At 39.4% G+C, this 22,215-nt stretch overlaps 1 protein-coding gene and 1 long non-coding RNA gene across 5 annotated transcripts in view; one reads left to right on the top strand and one right to left on the bottom strand.

Annotated features, from left to right (window-relative positions):
- col13a1 (collagen, type XIII, alpha 1) overlaps positions 1-22,215 on the bottom strand; it is a 125,729-nt gene that overhangs the window by 61,123 nt on the left and 42,391 nt on the right. For all 4 annotated transcript variants that reach the window (XM_040178288.2, XM_078104502.1, XM_078104504.1 and 1 more), the window contains 9 exons: positions 14,812-14,838; positions 10,587-10,622; positions 8,866-8,892; positions 6,640-6,690; positions 3,965-4,000; positions 2,041-2,067; positions 1,789-1,815; positions 1,086-1,112; positions 679-705 (listed from right to left, as the gene is read on the bottom strand). In XM_040178288.2, the coding sequence (XP_040034222.1) occupies positions 679-705; positions 1,086-1,112; positions 1,789-1,815; positions 2,041-2,067; positions 3,965-4,000; positions 6,640-6,690; positions 8,866-8,892; positions 10,587-10,622; positions 14,812-14,838 (285 nt within the window). The remainder of the gene's footprint in view (positions 1-678; positions 706-1,085; positions 1,113-1,788; positions 1,816-2,040; positions 2,068-3,964; positions 4,001-6,639; positions 6,691-8,865; positions 8,893-10,586; positions 10,623-14,811; positions 14,839-22,215) is intronic.
- On the top strand, positions 18,427-22,006 carry LOC144409469 (uncharacterized). Its single transcript, XR_013467924.1, has 2 exons — positions 18,427-18,503; positions 18,851-22,006. It is a non-coding gene; the product is annotated as an uncharacterized LOC144409469 (long non-coding RNA).

The following is a 22,215-nucleotide window of genomic DNA, read 5'->3' as shown; positions in this document are numbered from 1 at the left end:
ATCTATCTTACTGAATGAAATAACAAAAGAGACAGATTGGTTATCTTTTCAATTTGAACAGAACAAGCGTGAGCTTGACATCAATCCTCTGGCACTGAAAAAAGTAAATATTTCCCAGAATATTGAAATATTCTCTCAACAGCAGGGCTGCTGTTAAGCATAACACAAATATGCACAAAATACAACACAAAAACAGTACTGTTACTCAGTACTCAGTAGGGATTCACTGTTTGTACTGGATTTTCCTTGAGATACTGAGAATCTCAGTAAAAATCTCAGCAAAAAAAATGAAAAACACACGTTCAGTGATGCAGGTTGTTGAGATCTTTGGTTCTGTCAACCTCTCTATTTTTATGTAACCGCCAATTGGTTCATGGGAGCGGTTGGACCTTCAACTGCTCTTACTGGTTAAGACACATGATCATGCCTCTCCCAGCCAATTCTGATCAACATCCCTATTCCTATGGCCTATGGCTTTTGTATGTGTGTATTCACAGCCAGTGAGCAACGATCTTTAAAAATAATACTTAACATAATGACATAATTGTTGGTGTTAATTATTTCATTAATGCAATAACAACGCGTTAACTTGCTCAACACTAGTCGTAATATTAACATTAACTCTTGATTATTCTTAGCATAAACACTGTTTTTTGTTCCACTTTAACTTTTTCATACCCGGTGTGTGTAGTCTCCACATACGCCCTGAAGAAAACAGAAAAAGAAGTTTCATCAGAAAAACATGACTACTTAATCTTAGAGAATTATGTCATAAAGTTTCTGTTTTATATACTGAAGGCAATGCAAAATGAGGTGTTCATCATCATCTTTTTTACTTTAGGACATAGTGAGCTTGGCATATACTGTACTATGGTCAAAAGTCAGCACTGCGGTTTCAGTTGAGCTTTTCATATAATTCCTCCTTTAAAATCCCCACTACTTTATGGGCGTGCAATGCTAATCAGCGGAGCAGAGTTGCAGTACAGAAAATAAACAATCAAATTGTTCTACCACTACTGCCGGCTGGTAAACTATAAGAAGTGTTACTTGGCCAAGTCCGCAAAATATAGAAAACCACGTCTCACCTTCTCCCCTTTGGGTCCAGGATCCCCCTGGAAAAGAAAAAATAAGTGAGTGGTTAAGCATTCAGGAGGTTATTATCTGCGGAATGAGATCATAATTGAGATGTCCTTTGACACCACGCTGGCCCTGAAAGACAACAGCAGCGTAGTTGGTTGTAAGGCTGAGATTTGCAGCTTCACAACAAATAGCTCCAATGAACATGATTGAATGGAGTAAGAATATTGAGGAATCATTAATACTGATGAATAAGCCATTACAGGAGCATTTCAATTACTTTTTGTGATTGAAGGCACTCAGTTTGCTGGTCCTGGGGTGTGCCCAGTGTAAGTAGCTGTCAGAGCACAGGGACTGGTTGATTTATGAACTCCAGGAGATGGCCCAGTAGGACACATTCCCTTCACCCCACGCTGCTCATCCCACACAGCAGCTCCAAAGCCATTTTGTGAAGGTAACAACATCTCTATACATATACTAGGCCAGCCATCAAAGCCCTTTTTAATACTTCCTGACATGGCCTTTCCCTACTGCATGCAACTCACTGTTAGCCCGTCACTGGCTATAAATAATTTATAAATAATTTCATATTTGTTTTGGCTTCTTGGTGTAAATTCCATGCAACGTGCTAAAAATGTTATGGGTTCAGATAATTGGTGGGGATGGAATTATACTGAAACTATGTTTATGAACAATTTAAGGACTCCTTACCATGTCTCCCTTCAGTCCATTCTGTCCCTGTGTGAACATCAAAGCAGTGAGTGCAGCTAGTAGAGTAACTGAAACTATCCTAACACATACCGCCACTTGACTTCAAGTTGAGAAAGTTAAGAAATATTTATAGCATGTTTAACCACGTCCAATAATAACAGTTAACACTCTCATCACAAGCTCATCATCATCGCTGAATGCTTCTGGGCACTCAATTATTTCACTTTTTGACCAGAACTTGGGAAAACTCACAGACTTGCCATCCAACCCAATTGGACCCTAGGATAAGAAAATAAGTTTTAGTACATACAGGAGATTGCACGACAAATTACTGTATCAGTGTTCCCAATACAGAATCAGTTGGAAAGGTGTTAATATGCACTATAGCAGTTAAATTAGATCGCAACGGTGGTGTCAGTATAGATCAGTAGTTCCCAAACTTTTTCTGTCGAGGCCCCTTTGATGATGTAGGAACATTGAAGGGCCGCCGCAACGCACCACATTCCAAAACGAGTTGTACCTTCTTTGTTTGGAATTTATTGCATAATGGTATACAATATATATAAAATATGTTTTTCTTTTTAAAATAAGTAAACATTACCTACTTTTTCCACTTCAGTTTATTATTATTATAATTTATTTTTTAGTGACCATAAAATAACTTCAAAATGACCTCTCTGTGCAACATATTGAATGCAATGCTACATATTTAAAAATAGTATTGACATTTACAAACATTCTGCCTTTGCATTTGATGGGCAGAATAAAGGGAAGAAACCTTTAGAGAGACACAGGACGATCCTCCCTGGGACGGAGAGACTGCGATGGACGTACAGAATGAACAACGTAAAATATGTAAAATACGTTAAATTAATCCGACAGAAATGATTCAAATTAACATAGTATCTCCTCATATGTGTTCATGATCATTTCCTGCTTGTCAGCGAAAAAATACTATTTCTTTAAGTTTCTAATGTACGACGCGCACGTGCGATTATCTTGATAATTGACATCTGGTTCAAACTAACAAGATGATTTGAGCGCTGATCCGCCTTCGAGGAACCGAGATAGCCTGATGTCAATCATCTCGGTAATTTGAGCTGGATAATCAGACATTTGATCGACTTAGTTGAACCACATACAAGGAACAGGGCCCTGATATTCCCTGGCTTGTTTTGTCTTTTCTTTAACAATATTTACTTAAATGTCTACACAAGATTGCTGATAACCATGTGAGTTAGCCTGATGTCAATCATCTCGGTAATTTGAGCTGGATAATCAGACATTTGATCGACTTAGTTGAACCACATACAAGGAACAGGGCCCTGATATTCCCTGGCTTGTTTTGTCTTTTCTTTAACAATATTTACTTAAAAGTCTACACAAGATTGCTGATAACCATGTCCATCCATCCATTGTCAAACCGCTTATCCTGCACACAGGGTCGCGGGGGGGCTGGAGTCCATCCCAGCCAACTTCGGGCGATAGACAGGGTACATCCTGGATTGGTCGCCAGCCAATCGCAGGGCTACACAGAGACACACAACCATTCACACTCACATTCACACATCTACGAGTCACCTAGAGTCACCAATTAACCTGATCCCCACAGCATGTCTTTGGACTGTGGGAGGAAGCCGGAGAACCTGGAGAGAACCCACGTAGACACGGGGAGAACATGCAGACTCCACACAGAAAGGCCACTGGGTGGAATCGAACCCAGGACCTTCTTGCTGTGAGGCAACGGTGCTAACCACCACGCCACCGTGCCGCCCGCTGATAACCATGTGAGTTTGTTAATTAACCTGTTACATTAACAATTTACAAACATATATAAGTTCTTTCTTATTTCTTCTAATCCAGAATGTAATAAAGAAGTATAGTCATTGGTGGTGTATCATTGGCGGCTTCAAATTTACAGATAGAAACTGACCATTAATTAGCATATTATCTAACCCTCAATTCTCAGTTTACAATCTTCAATCATTACATATTCAATTGATATGTGAACTTTTTGTAACTTAAGTTTTCTTGATTGTTTCAGTGCTACTTATGATTTATGAGGCATTCCTGTCTACTGTATTTGGAATATTAAATAAAGTCTAAATATCCAGCTTCTTCACCGGTCATGAAATCATAATGTACAGTATTAACATGACACATAGTCATGACTTACTGGAAAGCCTGGAAATCCTCTTGTCCCAGGTTGCCCCTGAGGAGAAATAGAAAAACAAGCTGAAAGTCATTTAAAAAAGAATCATCTGGAAGCCAATCAATGGAAGAGGCAGCAGTTCTCTCCCTCTGTTGTCAAAATGAATGTTCGTTTTCACTGCAGCAAAGAGTGATTCTGAAGACTTGATTCTCTCAGCACTGGAAGAAATGGGAGGTAGGAGGTTTAACAAACTCTGAGTCAAACCCTCAACTCTGAGTTGATTTACCCTGAGAGGGGAAACTCTGAGGTTTCGGTTTCAGAACAGCTGTTTAGAGTTGGTTCACTCAACTCGGAGTGGGTTGAGTTGAGTGCGTGCACCACCACAGTATGAAGGCAGCATGAATGGAACCATGATACTACGAGTTACCATGGCAACAACCACAAACAATCGGTCGGCATACTTCACCCCTATTGAGCTGGAAATATTAATTCAAGCGCACAAGTATGAACCCGTAATTAGAAAAAAAAAAAGCAACACTGCTACTGCAGAAAAAGACAGAGAAACTGGGTGGGAGAAAATTGCTGTAAGTTCCAATATAGTGTTGTCAGTTAATATTTAATGTACACACTAATCATCATCCATACGTTTTATTTTCATACGTTTTACGTGTGAAAATAACATTTTTTACACTGTTCGTTAGAATGCACTACACACCCATGCTCATATTTAGAATAATATTGCTGGTAAAAACTATAATGTGTTTTATTAAGGTGCATCCTGTGGAACTCCTCTTTAATGTCTCTCACTGGTTTGTGTCCAGGGAACAAAAACTTTAAAAGACGTTTCAGAGCGAGGCACACGTTTCTCACGGCTCTGCATACAGTAGCTTTACTAATATTCTCCGCATCACTGATGTTGTAAAGGAAACTGCAGTTTGCAAAAAAGTAATACACTACACAAAGAATCTGCTCGTATGTATGAGTGCATGTCCACGATGAGTGACGTTAGTTATATGAGGACGGGTGAGGTTATGTACATATTTGATGGACTGTGTAGAAAAACGATACCGTTCAAACAAGTAGTTATGTGGAAATGATAATATATCTAATCGGGGCGTCAATATTCTCTCCCGACGTGTTTAACACCATGCGAAGTAAAACCGCTTCTTCATCAACATGATCGTCCAGAAAAGGACGTGCCATGTTTGAGAAAAAAACACTTTAGTCTTTAATGTAACATCTTTTTTTGTGCATATGAGGAAACTGCGCTTAAATACGCTTGATACACTTGTCTGACTGTCGGCGTTGTTTAATCCCACGGCGCCTTAGTGGATAGCCGGAAAGATTTGTCGTGTTTCCGTGGTTTTTTATTTGTCTTCTACATATTCTACAAACAGCGACCGACTTATTTAGAACACCTCCGTGTTTGCAAAAGCCAATATGTTTCCACACGCTGGATCGATAAGTTGGTTTGTAAATGTCTCGCTCGCAGACGTCTCCTCCACGCTGTGTTTTGTTGTTGTTCCGAGTTTCGCACGGTTGCCGCTGCGTACTGATGACGTCACAGACAGGCAGACTGAATCGAGTAACGTTTAACGTGTCTAAAGTGCTAAAAAACAAACAAACAAACACACATCCACACCGTTTTTGTACTTAAATCCAATGTGCAGTTTCCAAGTATCAATACAATCGATTATGTACCATTTCAATCGATTTGTAATCGATATATGTTGTCCGGAATGCCGATTTGCGGAGCCCAGATCGATTCAGTTGGATCGCAGGAATATAAATCGATTAATTGATTCAGTGAATGCATCGTTACACCCCTAGTTTGAACGTTACAGTTAGTGAGAGGGAGCCACTAGGCAGAGTCACACCCCGGACCTTCTTGCTGTGAGGTGAGTGCTAACCACCACACCGCCGTGCCGCAAATCGATAGAGTGAAACAGATCCCTAATGAACTTTCAAGCAAATAAAAGAGATATAGTTGAACGTTCCAGAAGTTTTTTAAATTGAACAAATAAATGATCACACTCAAAACTTCGTTATTCATTTGAATTAGCTTCCTTCGTGTAGTTAAATAGTCCTTGTTCATGTGCTATAAAATATGTATCTATCCATATCACTAAAATGAGCTTTACACAGTACACATCTTTGCTCTCTTCCATCTAACCTAATGAAATGGGGAGAATAAGTCGATGCACCAGGATTGTCTCAGCTGTTGGATCCCCTCATTTTCCTTACCTCCTTGTCCAATAAACTCTCTCTTTCCGTCTAAGGTCACGGCTGGAGACTCTCATGTCAACCTCACCCGCTGTGCTAAAGTAGCTTTTAAGTGTTTCTGAAGGACAGGCCCCTTAAGTTTGGAACTTGGCTCCTACTGAACAGACTTTTCTCCACAGCCTGTTAGTCATTAGTGGTGCCTATAAGCATCTAGCAATAGTGAGCACAGGCAGATTTAAGAATCACCAAGAGAATTAGAATAACAGATGGGTGCTCCACTTAATTTGGCTTTGGCATTTTAGGCCATTTAAAAATTGTCTAGTATTCGTGTGCCTAGTTGGACTCTCCAATTATCTAGTTTAATTAACAGAGCTAAAGGACTTTGCTGTGTTTAGGAACCTTAATTTGTAATCGTGTTCTTGATTTGACTTAACATTAGAAGTTCATGAGGTGTAGAAAAAAGTGAAGACACTTACCGGAGGTCCTCTTGGACCAATGATAGACAGACCTGGCTCGCCTGTTGCGCCCTGAGAAGTAGAAGAAATATATTATTCAGCACATCAAAAAGTAAATAGCTTCAGCGGAAGGCAATCCAACAACAAGCATCCGCCCAAAGATTTACTGTGTCGTATGAGACAACTGTGGTGAACATCCATCAAACTGAAAAGCTCTCTTCCCATTAGAAAGTTCCTTAGTGAAGTTGAAAGTTTAGGCGGTAAGCTGCTTTAGCTAGCAAACTGCTAACATGCTAGCCAGCAAATTATCAGGCTATTCCATCCCAATGGCTCTTCACGATAACTGACTTGGTTATTTTCCCAGAGACGTATTTATATCAACTCCTTACATGTAGCAAAGCTAATAAACTTCCCTTGACTATCTGCTATTGATCAAATACCACATCAACTCATGTCAAAGTTAAGCAACTAGCATTTGCAGTGCAAGCAAAAATCTCACATTGCAGCAGTTCTATCTTCTGCAATTTTGGATGGCTTTTTAAATGTTTCATAGATCATGGCTCAACTATTAAGATTGACAATCATTTATTTATTTAAGACCAACTAATTTTAGTATCACACCTCATAACTGGACAATGTGACTAAAAAGGTTACCATTGCTGCTGTACAAACTTAAATGCCTCTTGGCTTTGGATTTTGCCCAGAATAGTTGATTTGCACTAAAAAAGCGTTGGTCTAAGCAGCTCCCCTGACCCCACCCTGCAATTCCCACAAACCACTGAGACCACACTGGCCAACTCAGGTTTCCAGCACTTTTTCTTATTAGCTTCTGTCCTCCTGAAGGGAAACACTCACATGGATATATCTGATGGTCATCCATCAAAGACAGACATAATTATAAATATTCCTGTACAAATGTCCACTTTAGGAGGCCAAAAATGTGTTTTCTCAATCTAGTTTTGTTTTCAAATATATCAGTAAGGGGCCAAAACGTACTGGGTTCCTGTCATCTGAAGGACTATTTACATACACATACATACGCACGCATGGAGAGATTGAATAACTTTGATTGCAAGTGGTCAAAGCAACGCACATAAAATCATGCCTATTTTGCGGAACACAACCAGGTTGTAGATCTGGTTTCTTTTTGCATGCAATTATCTCATGTTCATCTGCTGTGGTTCATTTGCAAAACCAGTCAATCATATGCTTTCTGTATTTTCTCTAAATCTGGCTTTACCAGTCTCTTCCCCAAAACACATCCCAATAAACTCACAGAAACCACTGGTTTGAAGATCGCAGTATCCTGGAAAAGGTTTGTCTTCATTTATTTCCTTTGTTTCTGCTTCACTCCTCCTCTTAATGGGAAAGATGCTTTCATCATATCGAGATGATCTACAGCCATCCAATACCCTAAGAGACTAACCATATATGGTAGAAAACCTGATTGCATTATTTCAATGAGTTCGAGGCCAGGAAATAAAAGTAAACAAGTTGATAATTTGAGCCCAATATTTATGGAACAATTCCATAAGCCAGCAATGTCAGTGCATTGGGTTGTTATTTCTGTTCTGCCAAAAGTTAAGCTGAGGCTCAAACTTCTTTTGGCTACAGTCAAAATCAGTCACAAATTTGTCTAAAATGTCATTTCCAACTTAGGCTAATATGCATTTTTTTTCTCCCAACTGGCAGCTTATAATAATGGTAACTTATATAGGATGGTTGTGCAACACACCAGAAAAACACATCCCTGTTTATAACTCATTGATATACCAGATAAACCCTGTATATTCATTTAACCGTATCATTGAAAAGTCCAGACTGCTATGGCCTCTATAAACCTTTCTCTGCTATCTTTGAGGAGTCTTAAATTTGAACTTTAAGACACTTAAGTGACAAATTGTTACTATTGTGTCATTGTGTAAAGACTTTGGGTAATCCAACCAGGGTGGGAAACTGATTATAGAATCTGACTATCATGCTATTTGAAAATCCAGACCTCGATATAAATCACATACTCCCTACAGTGCATAGCTCTGTATTTCTAACCACCATTGTGTCACATTGTTATCAATGTCGCAAATGAGCAATCTGATATATATTCCCCTGTTCTATTATTGGTTTCAAAGTAAGAAAGGACTGCAAATTAGAGCCATAATTTATAGGATAACCTTTGTCATGACGGGTGCTAAATGGCAACGTTTTAATGTTAATGTTAGTGTTAATGTCACATCGTCCCAAACTTACCTTCTCCCCTGCTTGTCCTTTTAAGCCCTGGGATCATCAGTCACAGCAGACACAGTTTCATGCAAAACGGTTTGATGGGTGGAGACACAAAAGAAAGAGGAACCAGTGTTAGAGACATGGAGAGGTTTTGGGGCATGCATTATACTTAGACTAATGATGAGGAGGTGGTGACATAACTACAGCAAGTTACCGAATATGTAAGTTAGGTGGAAGCTAAAGACCTCTGTATGCCTCAAACAATAAATACAGGACTGAATTAAAGCAACTGAGACTTCAGCACATAAGTACAGCATCAAGTTAGACTTTTCCAAAGGACACCATCTCACACCTGAGTTAGGTTTAAACATGTCACATCACTTCCTTTGAAAAGGGCACAAAGAAAAGCGTGAGACTCTCTTCTCATTTCACTGTAACTGGCCTTTCATTTAAAATTAGACACCTGCATTTTCTTCGACAGGTGACAGGTCTGCGAGCTAGAGACTACAGTGTCATATGACTCAAACATATAAATACCTACATGTGACCAGACTGAAACTGTTTGAAATATGGCATATCCCGATGAAATGTTCAAAACAAACCAATTTTGTAGGTAATCCTGTAAATTATAGGCTGTCAACTGCATAGAAATTCGTACTTGTGGTAACACTGCTCTGTAGCCTGGGTGGGCTGAAAGGGACATCAAGCTGTCTTAAATAATACACAGCAACATCTAATACCTGCAGAATATATTATACAGTAGTTCACAACTGACGGCTGCAAGGCCTCAAATACCCATTTATGGGTATGTGTTACTGCGTGTCTATGACAATATGGCACTATTTCCATGTTTTTTCAAAAATATGATTATATGCATTCCACGTTATTATTCTACATCATATTACATCCTAATGATATGGCACATGTCCTGCTTTTCATAGCTTTGACTGAGGGGAGTTCAATTATTACAAAGGTTCTCTCCAAGCAAAAGCTGAATTCTTTATTGGTCAATATTGTATTTGGGGATTCTGGACATTGATAATTGCTGTGGGAAAATCGGCAAGGTGATCGACAAGGTTGTTGATGTTTTTTTTTACATCAAATACAATAACTCCAAGAAAATATAGGAGTAATTAAAATTACATCACCCAAGTATGTGTAGTATTAGTAATCTTTTCGGTATTTCATTATTGTATGGTAATACTACAGATGGCTAAGTGTTTATTTACGTTATCAGCAATAACATGTGTACCTACGCACTATGGTTAAAAGTCAACAATTACAATGCTCCACTTTTCAAATTGCAATAAATAATACTGTTATTTTCCACAGACACCTGACCGGTGTGTCAGTTATTTTGGATGGTTCCAAAATGTGGGCATTATGATACTTGGATGCCCTTGAGGTCACAGCAATGTTTCCCCTACCAGTTATAAGGAAAACAGTCTAGCACATCTATGGCCTACCTACACTAGGGCTGGGTATCGTTTAAAACACTACATTGCTCCAATTTGTTTTTCATTAGGTAGGTCCAACTGACTGGTGGGGGAGGAGGGTTCATACCCAAACATTTTTATTTTCCAAAGCCCTGCATCTGCTGTGCGCAGAGAGCAATGGAGTATTGTAAGCATAAAAAAAAAACTTTCTTTGGGGTGCGGGGCCCCCCCTCCCATATAATGATGATGTTGCTTGTGGCATAATAAATGTAACCATTAAATTGCGCACTTAATCCCTAAGTCACTCACCATTCTCCCAGGAATCCCTATGTTTCCTTTGTCCCCCTATTGACCAACGCAAATTCAGAAGGAACAAGTGTCAATTACAAGGTTGGTCTGAAGTGAACTTATAAAGGGATACCTCGACATTTAGACCACTCATTTTCATTACAATAATTTTTTATTTTATCCGACTCAAATTTAAATCCAAATTGAAACTTCCACAGACCCAGTATAAGAACAGCGCATATATATATTATATATATATACACATTTTTAGCAGTGTTAAAATGAATATTTCTGGTGTTACTAGTGGGAAAGAGATGCTAATAATGGGTGTGTCCTAATGCTGTGGTATCCATTTACGCATATGAATTGTTAGTAATGAAAGGGTTAGGGAAATATGCCATGCCCAATGCTAAGACTAAAGACAACCACTCCATGATGCTGTGGTACTCTGCATCCATGCCCAACCCAATGACAGATTTAGTTTAAGGCCTTTATGCTTTATCAAAACTTTCATTTCAAACAATTGACAACTATGAACATTATAATAAGAGTCAAACTATTGTCATTCACTGTTTGTAGCTAGAAATGTAGTATAATTTATATACAACCTTCATAATCTTGAACAGGCACAGAAGATGAAGTATAGAGCGCAATATGGTCAGCAAAGGAATGAAGTTACAATCAATGGCTGGATCTGAAACACCAGACTCTAACCGGCTCATAGTCACACTGAAACCACGTCCTCAATTGTGTTTGACGCGTATCTTCCGTATGTGAGCGACGCTATTTCAAGGGACAGTGTAAATAGACCTTTGGCATTTGTGTCTTACATTTGACCACATCCTTATTTTTTTTCATCTCATCTGCATGTTTTCTAACTCTTCTGTCATTTTGGATGCTCCAACATTATTAGCTCATTACCCTGACCTGGTTTTCCATAAAGAGATGGGAGGGGATGCGTAAAGGGCACCTAATTATGTATTCCGTGGTATGTACAGAAACCGCCCATGGAAGCGTGCCTCCGTTTTGCGGTGAAAATTCTCTGCTTCTGAAAAGCAGGTGTGCGTGGGGTTGATGTGGCGCAGGGGTAGAGAGCGTGCGCCGGGAACCGCAAGGTTGATGGTTTGAGCCCCAGCTGCTACAAGTCCCATTTTTAAGTGTCCTTGAGCAAGACACCTAACCCCTAATTGCTCCCCGGGCAAAAATGTAAAAGCCATGGGTTAAAAATGCAATGGAAGTCGCTTTGGATAAAAGCGTCAGCTAAATGACCTGTAATGTAATGTAATGTAAACTACAATGCAGGTTTCCTCATATATATGCCTCCTGATGTAATGATAGCAGTAATTTAAGACGGTGAAATAGGACAAGGAGACGAGCTGAAAGGATTTTGCCACAAGGATCACACTTTTTCAGTAGAGTGAACACAAAATCATTAAACAGCCATGCAATATTACAGTTACTGGAAGAAATCAAAGATGACATCTCCCACTCAGCGTTCACATTCCATTCCAACAGTTGTTAAACTCTTGCTACATTACAATTATTTGTATCAGGATAATTTCAAACAGTCATAGCATCAGCAGTGGGAATATCGCAGTCTCTAGTCAGCCTTATCACAGCACAAGTACTTATCGCTTTGCTACAGCGCACTAATCAATACATACATTTCCCCACCACTAATGCAGAAATAACACATCGACTTTGTTGTCACTGAATTTTTGTTTTTTCATGTTTTGTCTTTGGCTGATCATGATAAAAAGAGAGATGGAGGCCCATTCATATGGGGCGCCGTTTGTAAAATCCTGCACAGTTTTGGTACATTTAGCATTATCATATGAAAAAAGAAGCACGACAACATTTAGAGAGAAATTCATGTAAATTCAAATAAAGTAAATAACTTTTCCAAGTTCCATTTATATTATTTAACAACATAAAATGTTAACTGTTTCATCTAAATGTTAAATGTGAATATAAATGTTATATATAAATGTTAAATATAAATACAAATGTTAAATGTAAATATACATGTTAAATGTAAATGTTACATATAAATGTTAAAAATAAATGTTAAATGTAAACGGAAATGTAAATGTAAAAGTTAAATGTTATATATACATTTTAAATATAAATAGTAAATATAAATGTTAAATGTAAATATAAATGTTTCATGTTAAATGCTCAGTCTACATGTCAGACTTGAGACTGAACGTTACGATATTTAAAGTCAGCTTGGACATTGATTAAGCGATTTTTGGCCTTGAAACATCAGATGTGCTGGTATCTCTGTCATTACTATGTGGTATACTTTGTAAGGCTTTAACTACTATTAGGCTATATGAAGTGCTGACCAAGGTTGTAATTTAAATCGCAGCGTTGACAGAGAATCTGTCACATACAAACATTTGTTTTAATCCAGAGCTTTACCAGCGGCTTTACAAAGCATTGAACAGGATTGTTAATGTGATCACAAAATATAACCTTCACAATCATGCTATTAGACCAAAGTAGGTCTAATAGCATGATAAGAATAAAGTGGACTGTGGAGAAACAAGTGAACTGAAGGTTATAGCGATTGGTGCTGCAAAACGTTTCAAAAAATGTTTCAAAACGTGATTTGTTCCCAGAAGAAGTAGGCTGTTTTTACTGTCTTGTCAAACACATACGCAAACACACAGACACAACGCCATGCACTGACAAACACAGCTAACAAAAGGAATTATACAAGTCCCTAGTAGGGCAATTATGAGGTGTTTGAGGCATGTTTACAGTCGTAATGTCCCTCAGCTGGACCTTGAGTTGAAGTACTGCCTGTGAGAAAGACACCCACGAGATCACATTTGCCTTGATTTAGTTTTACAGTGGATCAGATAAAGGCAGATATTCAAAATGGTCTTGCTCCTAACTCCACCAGGCTTTAAACTGACTCATTGTGAGTTCGACCAATAGTTTTTTAAAGAGGGTGTGAAGGGTCAAACAAACACAGGACTTTCACTCAGGGGACAGCTTGCCGTGTCATGTGTAAAATTCAAGATTCAGTGTTAATTTATTTTGTCACGTGACTCGTTAATCATTTATTCCACTCATGTAGTCATGAGTCGTTAGTCAGTGAACGGCAATGATCTTTTCAATGCTGCCTTAACAACACTTCCTGTGCAGAGGGAAACTTCTTGGGAAAACACCCATTTGTGTAATGACCTGACACATCCAGAATTGACACTACACGGAAATTCTAAGCGGGATTTAGGAAAGGAATAGTGGAGAATTTTGGACAACCCAGAAGTCATGGTATTATGAATGGACGGGGCAAAAAAAAAGATGGAGCATCCCCTGATATTATGGTTGGAGAAACATTGATATTTACACAGCGCCTAAGTTATAGAGACTTCATGTTTGGCTTTGTTGGTGTAAATTGGTTAAATAGCGACACCCACTAATCTTCATAATAGCAGCCCCAGCACTACGTTTAAGCTACATTTATTAAATATTTATAGTTGTTTATCTAGAATGGAAAAATATCTAGCATATTTAGGACCACAGAGGCATTTGGGATTTTTTCATATATTACTAGGAGAAAAGGTCTCGCTGGACTATGTTTCACAACAATTTAACACCCTTGACAGACACCATCAAATGGCATCAAATAGTGTTAATATAATGTTGTTTAAAAGAGATATTGAGCAACACAACTCATAGACATATTAAGCCACACAACTTCACTACAAGCCCATCAAAGTAATGTTTTGATCCAAACAAACTAGTGTGATTATCAAAGACATACAATCATATAAAATATACAAAAGGTGGGATACTTAAAGACAAAATGTAGCCATTTGTTCAATGATTTTACAACAAATGATGATCATGGAGAGGCTACGTAAGTTGCGTGACAAACTAATTATTTTAACCCAAACTATGATGTTTTCTTTAATAATTCTTTACTCTCTTTAGTGTAGTACAAACTGGAACAAATCCAGACTCACATTTTTAAAGTAGAGTTTGTGTTCTATCATCTTTAAAAGATGCATAACCTCAAGCCATGCAGCAAAAGAGCCTCAAAAACCAATTCACAAAAGGAAATTAGGAATTCAAGAGATCTGTACATTGATTAAAAAAACATCTTGCAGTCAACTGATACTATATATGGTCGTTAAAACTCTTTCAAAAATCCAATACCGTAGTGATGATGAATTATTCATGCAAATACTGTATATAGAGCCACACAAAGACAAGTTCAAAAAACAGTTACCGGAAAGCCTGCACGTCCAGGAGGACCCTGAGAAAGAGGTGAGGGAGAATTGGTACAAAAAGGAAAGAGTGAATTTACAGATTAATTCCACATAATGAAATATGCCTACACGGAACCAAGCCAGAATAAAATAATTTGGATATAGTCGTATATAAACAGATTTTATCTTGTACTTTTCAGCTCGGTGACAGCACAAAGACAGAACACTGCTTATGCAGTACCATGAAGGGCTGAAACAACAAAGTGATAAAATTAATTATTATTAATTATTATATCATTATTAAAATAATTGGAAACAAATTTTGTAATTGTTTCGTTGTGTCGCTCAATAATATGTCGCAAAGATGTTTGAGTATATAAAAAAAGAGAGTTGAGCGGATCAGAACGCTGAGTGTGTGTGTGACTACTACCACCCAGGAGTTGGTTCGCACGGCAAAAAAAAACGCGTAGGTGACTCTTGAGAAATCTGTCGAGAGGGACAACCGCACACGTCACTGTAGTGGTTTTCATCAAGAACAACTCACAAAGATCTAGAATACAATTGCTTTCAGTTATGGCCAGGTTGGACAGTGCATCCTCTTGCCTTGTCTGAGCCCTACTTGTTCCTTAATTTTCAGGGCTCATTTCTGTGACCTTGAGTATTCAAAGAGTAAAATACTATATACAACATTTAATAAACACCACAGCATCGGTTTAACTCCAGCAGCAGCTGGAGTGGAAGCCAGTCCATAAAAACACAAGTGCACGATGGCCCTAATTTACAGGTTCTAGCAGACGTGACTAATTTCTGCTAACGCAGGCCGGCAGTCAGATGGAAGTGCATTAAGTTGCATGGCCAGGTGCTGAGTGTGGACATGCTGAATAGAAGTACCTCCCCATTAGCTACTGGATCTCCACGGGCAGTCTGCGAGGGACAAAAGGTCACCTACTGCCAGAACAAACCCTTCACTCGAATTACACAGTAACCGTCCAACACGTGGCTCCCATTTGTGGCAAAGTGGTGCTGAATAAATGGGAAGGAGGGAAAAGGTGGGAGTGGGGTTTATTTGACTATAGTTTGTGGACTCTCTAAAAAAGAGATTTCATTTACTCCATTCACATTGGTATTATCTTACCATAAAGCTGACTTTATTTCTAATATCCTCTAACTGTGAATAAAGTCAGAGTCTGTTTAGAGTCTAAATAGTTTTTTGTTTTTTTTCAACTAGCAATCTACCATTGGAAAATGTAAAAATAACAGCTTATCATATCATTATTCATTCATGAAGCCCCCTAAAAAACAACTTTTAGAATTTAATTTCATGCTAATATCAGAAATGCTATCAATCTGGTTTGTGTGCAGGTAGTTACAGACCTTTTTGTTTGTTGTACCTAAATGTAATGAATGTTGCTTATGCTTCAGCAGGTCCCATCCGTCATAGTGATCGTGGTGTAGTTTATTTAGCTGCTTACTTCTGGTGATTACATTAACTACACAAAAGCATGAGAGTGTAATCTTGCTCAACAAATATCTAGGTATTATAAACAGTTGTTAACCACAGCTTTCTTACTCTGTATGATGCTTACTTCGGCACAGTAAAAAGTAAATTATTTGATATTGGTGAAATTTGAGCTAATGAAGAGTTCATTTTACTCTGGATGGACTCAAATCTCCTATATTTAACTTTAAAAATAGTTTGTGTCTATTTAGCAGAATCTTATCAAGTATCATTGTAGTAACATTAACTGAAGTCCAAACTCCAAACGTGACGCTGCTGGTGTAAATTCACTCCTGTGACATTGTACGCACACCGACTGAAGGAAGCCAGTAAGTCTCTGACAGGAAAAAAACGCAACAGTGCTTTTGACTGATTGAAACATTGAGCTGTAAGTAGATTACTGTTAACTATATGTTTGGTTCTAAAAATAAAATAAAAAACATGCATTCGTTTTTTAATAAAGACACAGATTTACAACTTATTGTTACTACTGGAGTAACACTTAATTGACAAACCATGCCTTAAGGCAATACTTTTTAACACTTAAAACAAATGTTGAGAACTCTAACTCTAACTAAGCGGCGTTAGATGCTGCTTAGTTTTAAGAAGAGCTCAATTTCAACCTTATGAAAGAGTCAATAATCACACTAAATTAGTTTTAAAGTACTAACTCCAAAAATAGTTAAATTATCACTCTGTTGTGTGCTGTGTGGGTTAGCCTACATAAATATATCATCCCCGTAGTGCTGTCCTGCAAAAGCTGAAGCAGGGCCACAGCCTTTGTGTTTGTTTCAGTATTTTGAGCCTTATCAAGGAATTAAGGCCGCCGCATGCTTCTCCGTCGTTGCGTTGACGCACTCGTTTCAATTCATGGTTCTGCGTGTGTTGCAGAGCAATTCACGTCCAGAAGAACAGGCGGAGTAACGCGTTTTTGTTAAAGACGACCTAGAGAGTCACGTCTATTTATTTATTTGTTTATTTATTTATCATAGACTTTATTGCCCCGTGCATCGCCACTGCTGCTTTTCATCGCGGACACATTTGTCCCGTATTTTCCTCCACAACTTTGCGCACCTCTCGACTGGCAAAACGGCGTTTGCGGCGATCTCCCTCCATGAATCCAACCCGCTTATACAACCCGCCAATAAACGGCTTGTATAAGCGGTCATATTTACGCATTTCTTCCGACAAAAGTTCTTAAATCGGATCCGTTCTCTCGTAAACATTCTTCGTTTTAGTAATGGCGGTATCGGGCTATGAAAGCGGAAATGTGAGACTCCGTAAAGGATGTAGTTAGCGGACCAATCGCAGCCTGGTGCGCTGCGGGAGGCTTAGAAAAATGGCTCGACACACACAAGAACGCAAGGAGGTGTGAAAAGCGACGCAAGGGACACGCTAGGGGGTCTTGCGTCTGCGTCACTCTGAAAATGCAGAAGCATAAACTAGGCTTTAGTCTTCGGCATAATAGTTATGTTCCTAATAATAGCAGTGTGTGAGTAAACGGTGAGTAAACCTCAAAATTCTTCAAATAAATTAAAACACAAATGCATTGGGGACACTGCACATTCTATTTCAAAGCAAGAAAATTGGAAAAAAAATGAATTTGATAATAGTTTACAGAAAGTCAAGAAATATAATGTTCAAAAAAATAGCAGTGTTGACATCTTTTTTACAAACTCAAACATTTACTGTATAAACTAAGAAATGCTTGAAGATTCAACTTTCTTGAGAATCATAAACTAATATTTAGTTGCATAACCACCGTTTCTGATAACTGCCTTACATCTGTGGCACATGGGAGTAGAAAAACTTCTGGCACCGGTCAACAGGTATTGCAGCCCAGGCCAATTGTACTACGTTCCACAATTCCACCACATTTCTTGGTTTTGCCTCATGAACAGCATTTATTATGTCAGCCCACACGTTTTCTATGGGATTAAGGGCAGGGTATTGTGCTGGCCACTCCATTACTTGAATTCTGTTTGTCTGGAACCATGATTTTTCTCGCTTACTGGTGTGTTAAATCCTAACACAAATGCGACCTAAATCCTCCAAGGTATGGGAATATTTCACACTGAATAAATCAAAATAGTGTGTTAATTGCAAGATATGCAAAAGCGACATGGCCTGGCACGGAAGCACCATGGCGATGATTCAGCACCTTAAACGGAAACATGTTGGAGTCCTTGATGAGGAAGGGAGTTCAACAGCAGGGTAAGTCACTACAAATTACCACTTTTGTTTCGTTTTGAAGTAATGAATGTAACGTCGCTCTTCTGGTGTAACGTCGCTCTTCTGGTGTTTACTCGTTATCCAGGTAGGGTAGACAAAAGACACGTTTTTATTCCCTTGCCTTTTTTGGACCATTAATATTTCAATCTGTTGTCATGTATAAGCGATCAAAGTTCTCAGTAGTCTGTTAAAAAAAAAGTGATCTCTAAATTAGGCTATTATAGACAGTGGACTAAACGCTAGCCATCTCATTCCAAGATCTTTATATTTGAAGTGAACAAATCAGTTTTGTGCTATTACACATACTAATACTATCTTTTTGATTCCAGAAAAAAACAGCAAACCATGAGAGGCTTCTTGATGGGAAATACATCATGAACACGAAGCCAGCTGTCACGTGATACAGTTTTTATGGATGGAATTGCTCTGGTACCCAGCAGCACCGTCAGGAATCTGGGAGTTCTCTTCGACCAGGATATGACCTTCAACTCGCATATAAAGAAGACTTCAAGGACTGCCTATTTTCATCTACGTAACATATCAAAAATCGGGAACTTCCTGTCTCAAAGTGATGCAGAAAAATTAGTTCATGCGTTTGTCACTTCCAGACTTGACTACTGTAATTCTTTGTTCTTCAGGCTGCTCTTGTAAATCTCTTAAGCCTCTCCAGTTGATTCAGAATGCTGCAGCACGTGTATTAACAAGAACTAAGAAAAGGGATCATATCACTCCTGTATTAACTTCTCTGCACTGGCTCCCTGTTAAATCAAGAATAGATTTTAAGGTACTTCTCCTCACCTACAAGGCACTTGCTGGTGAGGCACCGTTGTATCTTCAAGAGCTTGTAACACTGTATTGCCCTACAAGGCAACTGCGCTCCATAGATGCTGGGTTACTTGTTGTTCCTAGGGTTTTAAAAAGTAGGCTGGGGGCCAGAGCCTTCAGTTATCAAGCTCCTCTTTTGTGGAACCAGGTTCCACTTTCAGTCCGGGGGGCAGATTCGGTCAGCTCTTTTAAAGTAAAACTTAAAACGTTCCTCTTTGATTCTGCCTATAGTTAGGGCTGGCTCAGGTTAGTCCGGACCAGCCCTTAGTTAAGCTGCTATAGGCTTAGAATGCCGGGGGAATTTTTAGGACACACCAAGCTCCTCTTGCACGCTCTTGTTCTACCATAATTCACGTTTTATTAATGCACATGACTAATTCAGCTTCTTTCCGAGAGTTTTTTTTTTTGCTTTCTTCCCTATCAGGTCTCCGTAGATCGTGGTTCCTTCGGGACCCTGGTCCTGACACCTACCGTGGCCATGCTGACGCCTGCTGCTGCCATCATCATCATCATTATTTTAGATATTAATCATATTGCTTTACTCATAAACCGACATTACCCTCTCCTAAAATCTCTGTGCTCTCCCTCCCCACAGGCTTCTGTGGATGGTGGTTCTATGTGATGGTGGTTCTATCTGATGGTGGTTGCCCCTGCAGTGGTCCTGCTGTGCGCCTGGCTTACTACTCACAACTACTTCATTACTATCATTTCTGTCATAGGAATTGCATTTATTATACATTGTTCATTCTGTACACATGGCATCCATTGTAGTCTGTCCATCCCGGGAGTGGGATCCCTCCTCTGACGTTCTCCCTAAGGTTTCTTCCCTTTTTTCCCTCTTGTAAGGGTTTTTTCATTTTTTGGGGAGTTTTTCCTGTGCCGATGGTGGGTTTCGGGGCAGAGGATGTTGTATGTGTACAGACTGTAAAGCCCTCTGAGGCAAATTTGTAATTTGCGATAATGGGCTATACAAAATAAAATGACTTGACTTGACTTGAACACCACAGCAAGCTGCTGTCTTGACGGATAGTATCCTCAACATGCTTGTCACTGACATGAGGCCTCTGTCGATGGTTGAAGATGACGACTTCACTAAAATGATACACAACTTAAACCCTGGTTACACTTTGCCCTCCAGGACCCACTTTACAAAGCTCATGGAGAGAAAATATGAAGTGACATTCACGGAAGTGAAGACTGCAATAAACACCAACAACAGCAAACTTGCTCTTACCACTGATGTTTGGACAAGTGTAGCAACTGAAGCCTACCTTGGCGTTACATGCCACTACATCACAGATGACTGGAACATGCAGTCAATCTGCCTCACCACCATGCCACTGCAGGACAGACATACTGCATCTAACATTGCAGAGTGGTTGGAGCAGGTAGTGGCCAGATTTGAAATTCCTCCTAGGAAAATCATTGCCATAGTCCATGACAATGGTGCTAACATTGTGGCTGCGGCAAATATCCTGGAGGAGAAGCATGGGTGGTCCTCCGTTGCACTGGCCATACTTTGCAACTTGTGATCAATGCTGCGTTGAAGTATCCAGGCATTGAAAAAGCTGTCGGGGCTGCAAGATGTCTGGTAGAACATTTTAAGAAAAGTGAGCTAGCCAGCAGTAAGCTCAGAGAGAAACAACAGCAAATGAACACACCTGAGCACAGCCTTGTTCAAGACGTAAGCACCAGGTGGAATAGCACATGCTACATGATAAGGCTTGAGCAGAGGTGGCCTGTAACAGCAACACTGTCTGACAGCTCTGTCACACAGAGAAGCAAAAGGTACCTGGACCTGAAATCAGACCAGTGGAGCCTGCTGGAAGAGCTTTCAACAGTCCTCAGGCCTTTTGAATGTGCCACTGTGTTCATGAGTGGACAGAAATATGCAACAATATCTGCAATACCTCCACTTGTGAAGGGGCTGTTGAAGTCCACCCAGAGTGCTGCCTACGAGTCAGCACCGCTGCGGGCTTTCCAGCTTACTGCTGTGCAGCAGTTGAAGGAGAGATGGAAAAGGGAGACTACTTTCTCAGATGGAGCACCAAACACAGTGATTCTTGCGATGGCCCTTGGCCCAAGGTTTAGGAAACTGAACAGCCACTTTACTTGACTCACTTCCTGGTTCTTCTGATGATGAAGAAGATGATAGAGCAGGCCAAGCTGAGGATGATGTCCACACCCAAGTGAGGAAAGAAGTCCTTACATACTTTGAAGAAAAAAGCCTTGCCATGGAAGAAAACTCATTACTGTGGTGGAAGGTCAACAATGACAAATATCCCATGTTAGCCAGGCTAGCCAAGTCTTACCTATGCATCCCTGCCACCTCAACACCTTCTGAGCGGCTGTTTTCTGCAGCGGGAAACATAGCATCCAAGAAAAGAGCCAGCCTGAGCCAGGATCATGTAGACATGCTAACATTTTTGCATTGCAATGCAAATTGTCTGAACACAGGGGAGTGACAGAGAGTGAGTGCGTGTGTGAGTTTGAGTGTGTTTGTCTGAGTGTAGTAGATAAGTTCAGACGTTGTTGATGGTTTTTGTGTTAGTCCATTTTATTTTCTTACTTAGGCATGTTCAAGGAGCAATCTGTTTGTGCACTTTCTAAATATGTTTTGCACTGTCAGTTCTATTTTTCAATAAAGGGTTGAAAATTTATGTTTTTGAATATTTTATTTTTTTATCCGATTCATCGATTAATCGAACAAATAATCGACAGATTAATCGATTCTAAAAATAATTGTTAGTTGCAGCTCTATACGTGTGCTCCACCTACTCTGGGCCCATCGAGGACAGACATCATCATCTCTACTCTGCAGGCACTGGTCAGCTCCATAAACACCATCTAGGCTTGCCAACAACTGAGA

The sequence above is a fragment of the Gasterosteus aculeatus genome, chromosome 6, assembly GCF_964276395.1.
Source record: "Gasterosteus aculeatus chromosome 6, fGasAcu3.hap1.1, whole genome shotgun sequence".
In the NCBI taxonomy this organism is placed as follows: domain Eukaryota; kingdom Metazoa; phylum Chordata; class Actinopteri; order Perciformes; family Gasterosteidae; genus Gasterosteus; species Gasterosteus aculeatus.
The sequence above is the reverse complement of the archived record's forward strand: the minus strand, read 5'-3'. Positions and strand labels throughout refer to the sequence as shown.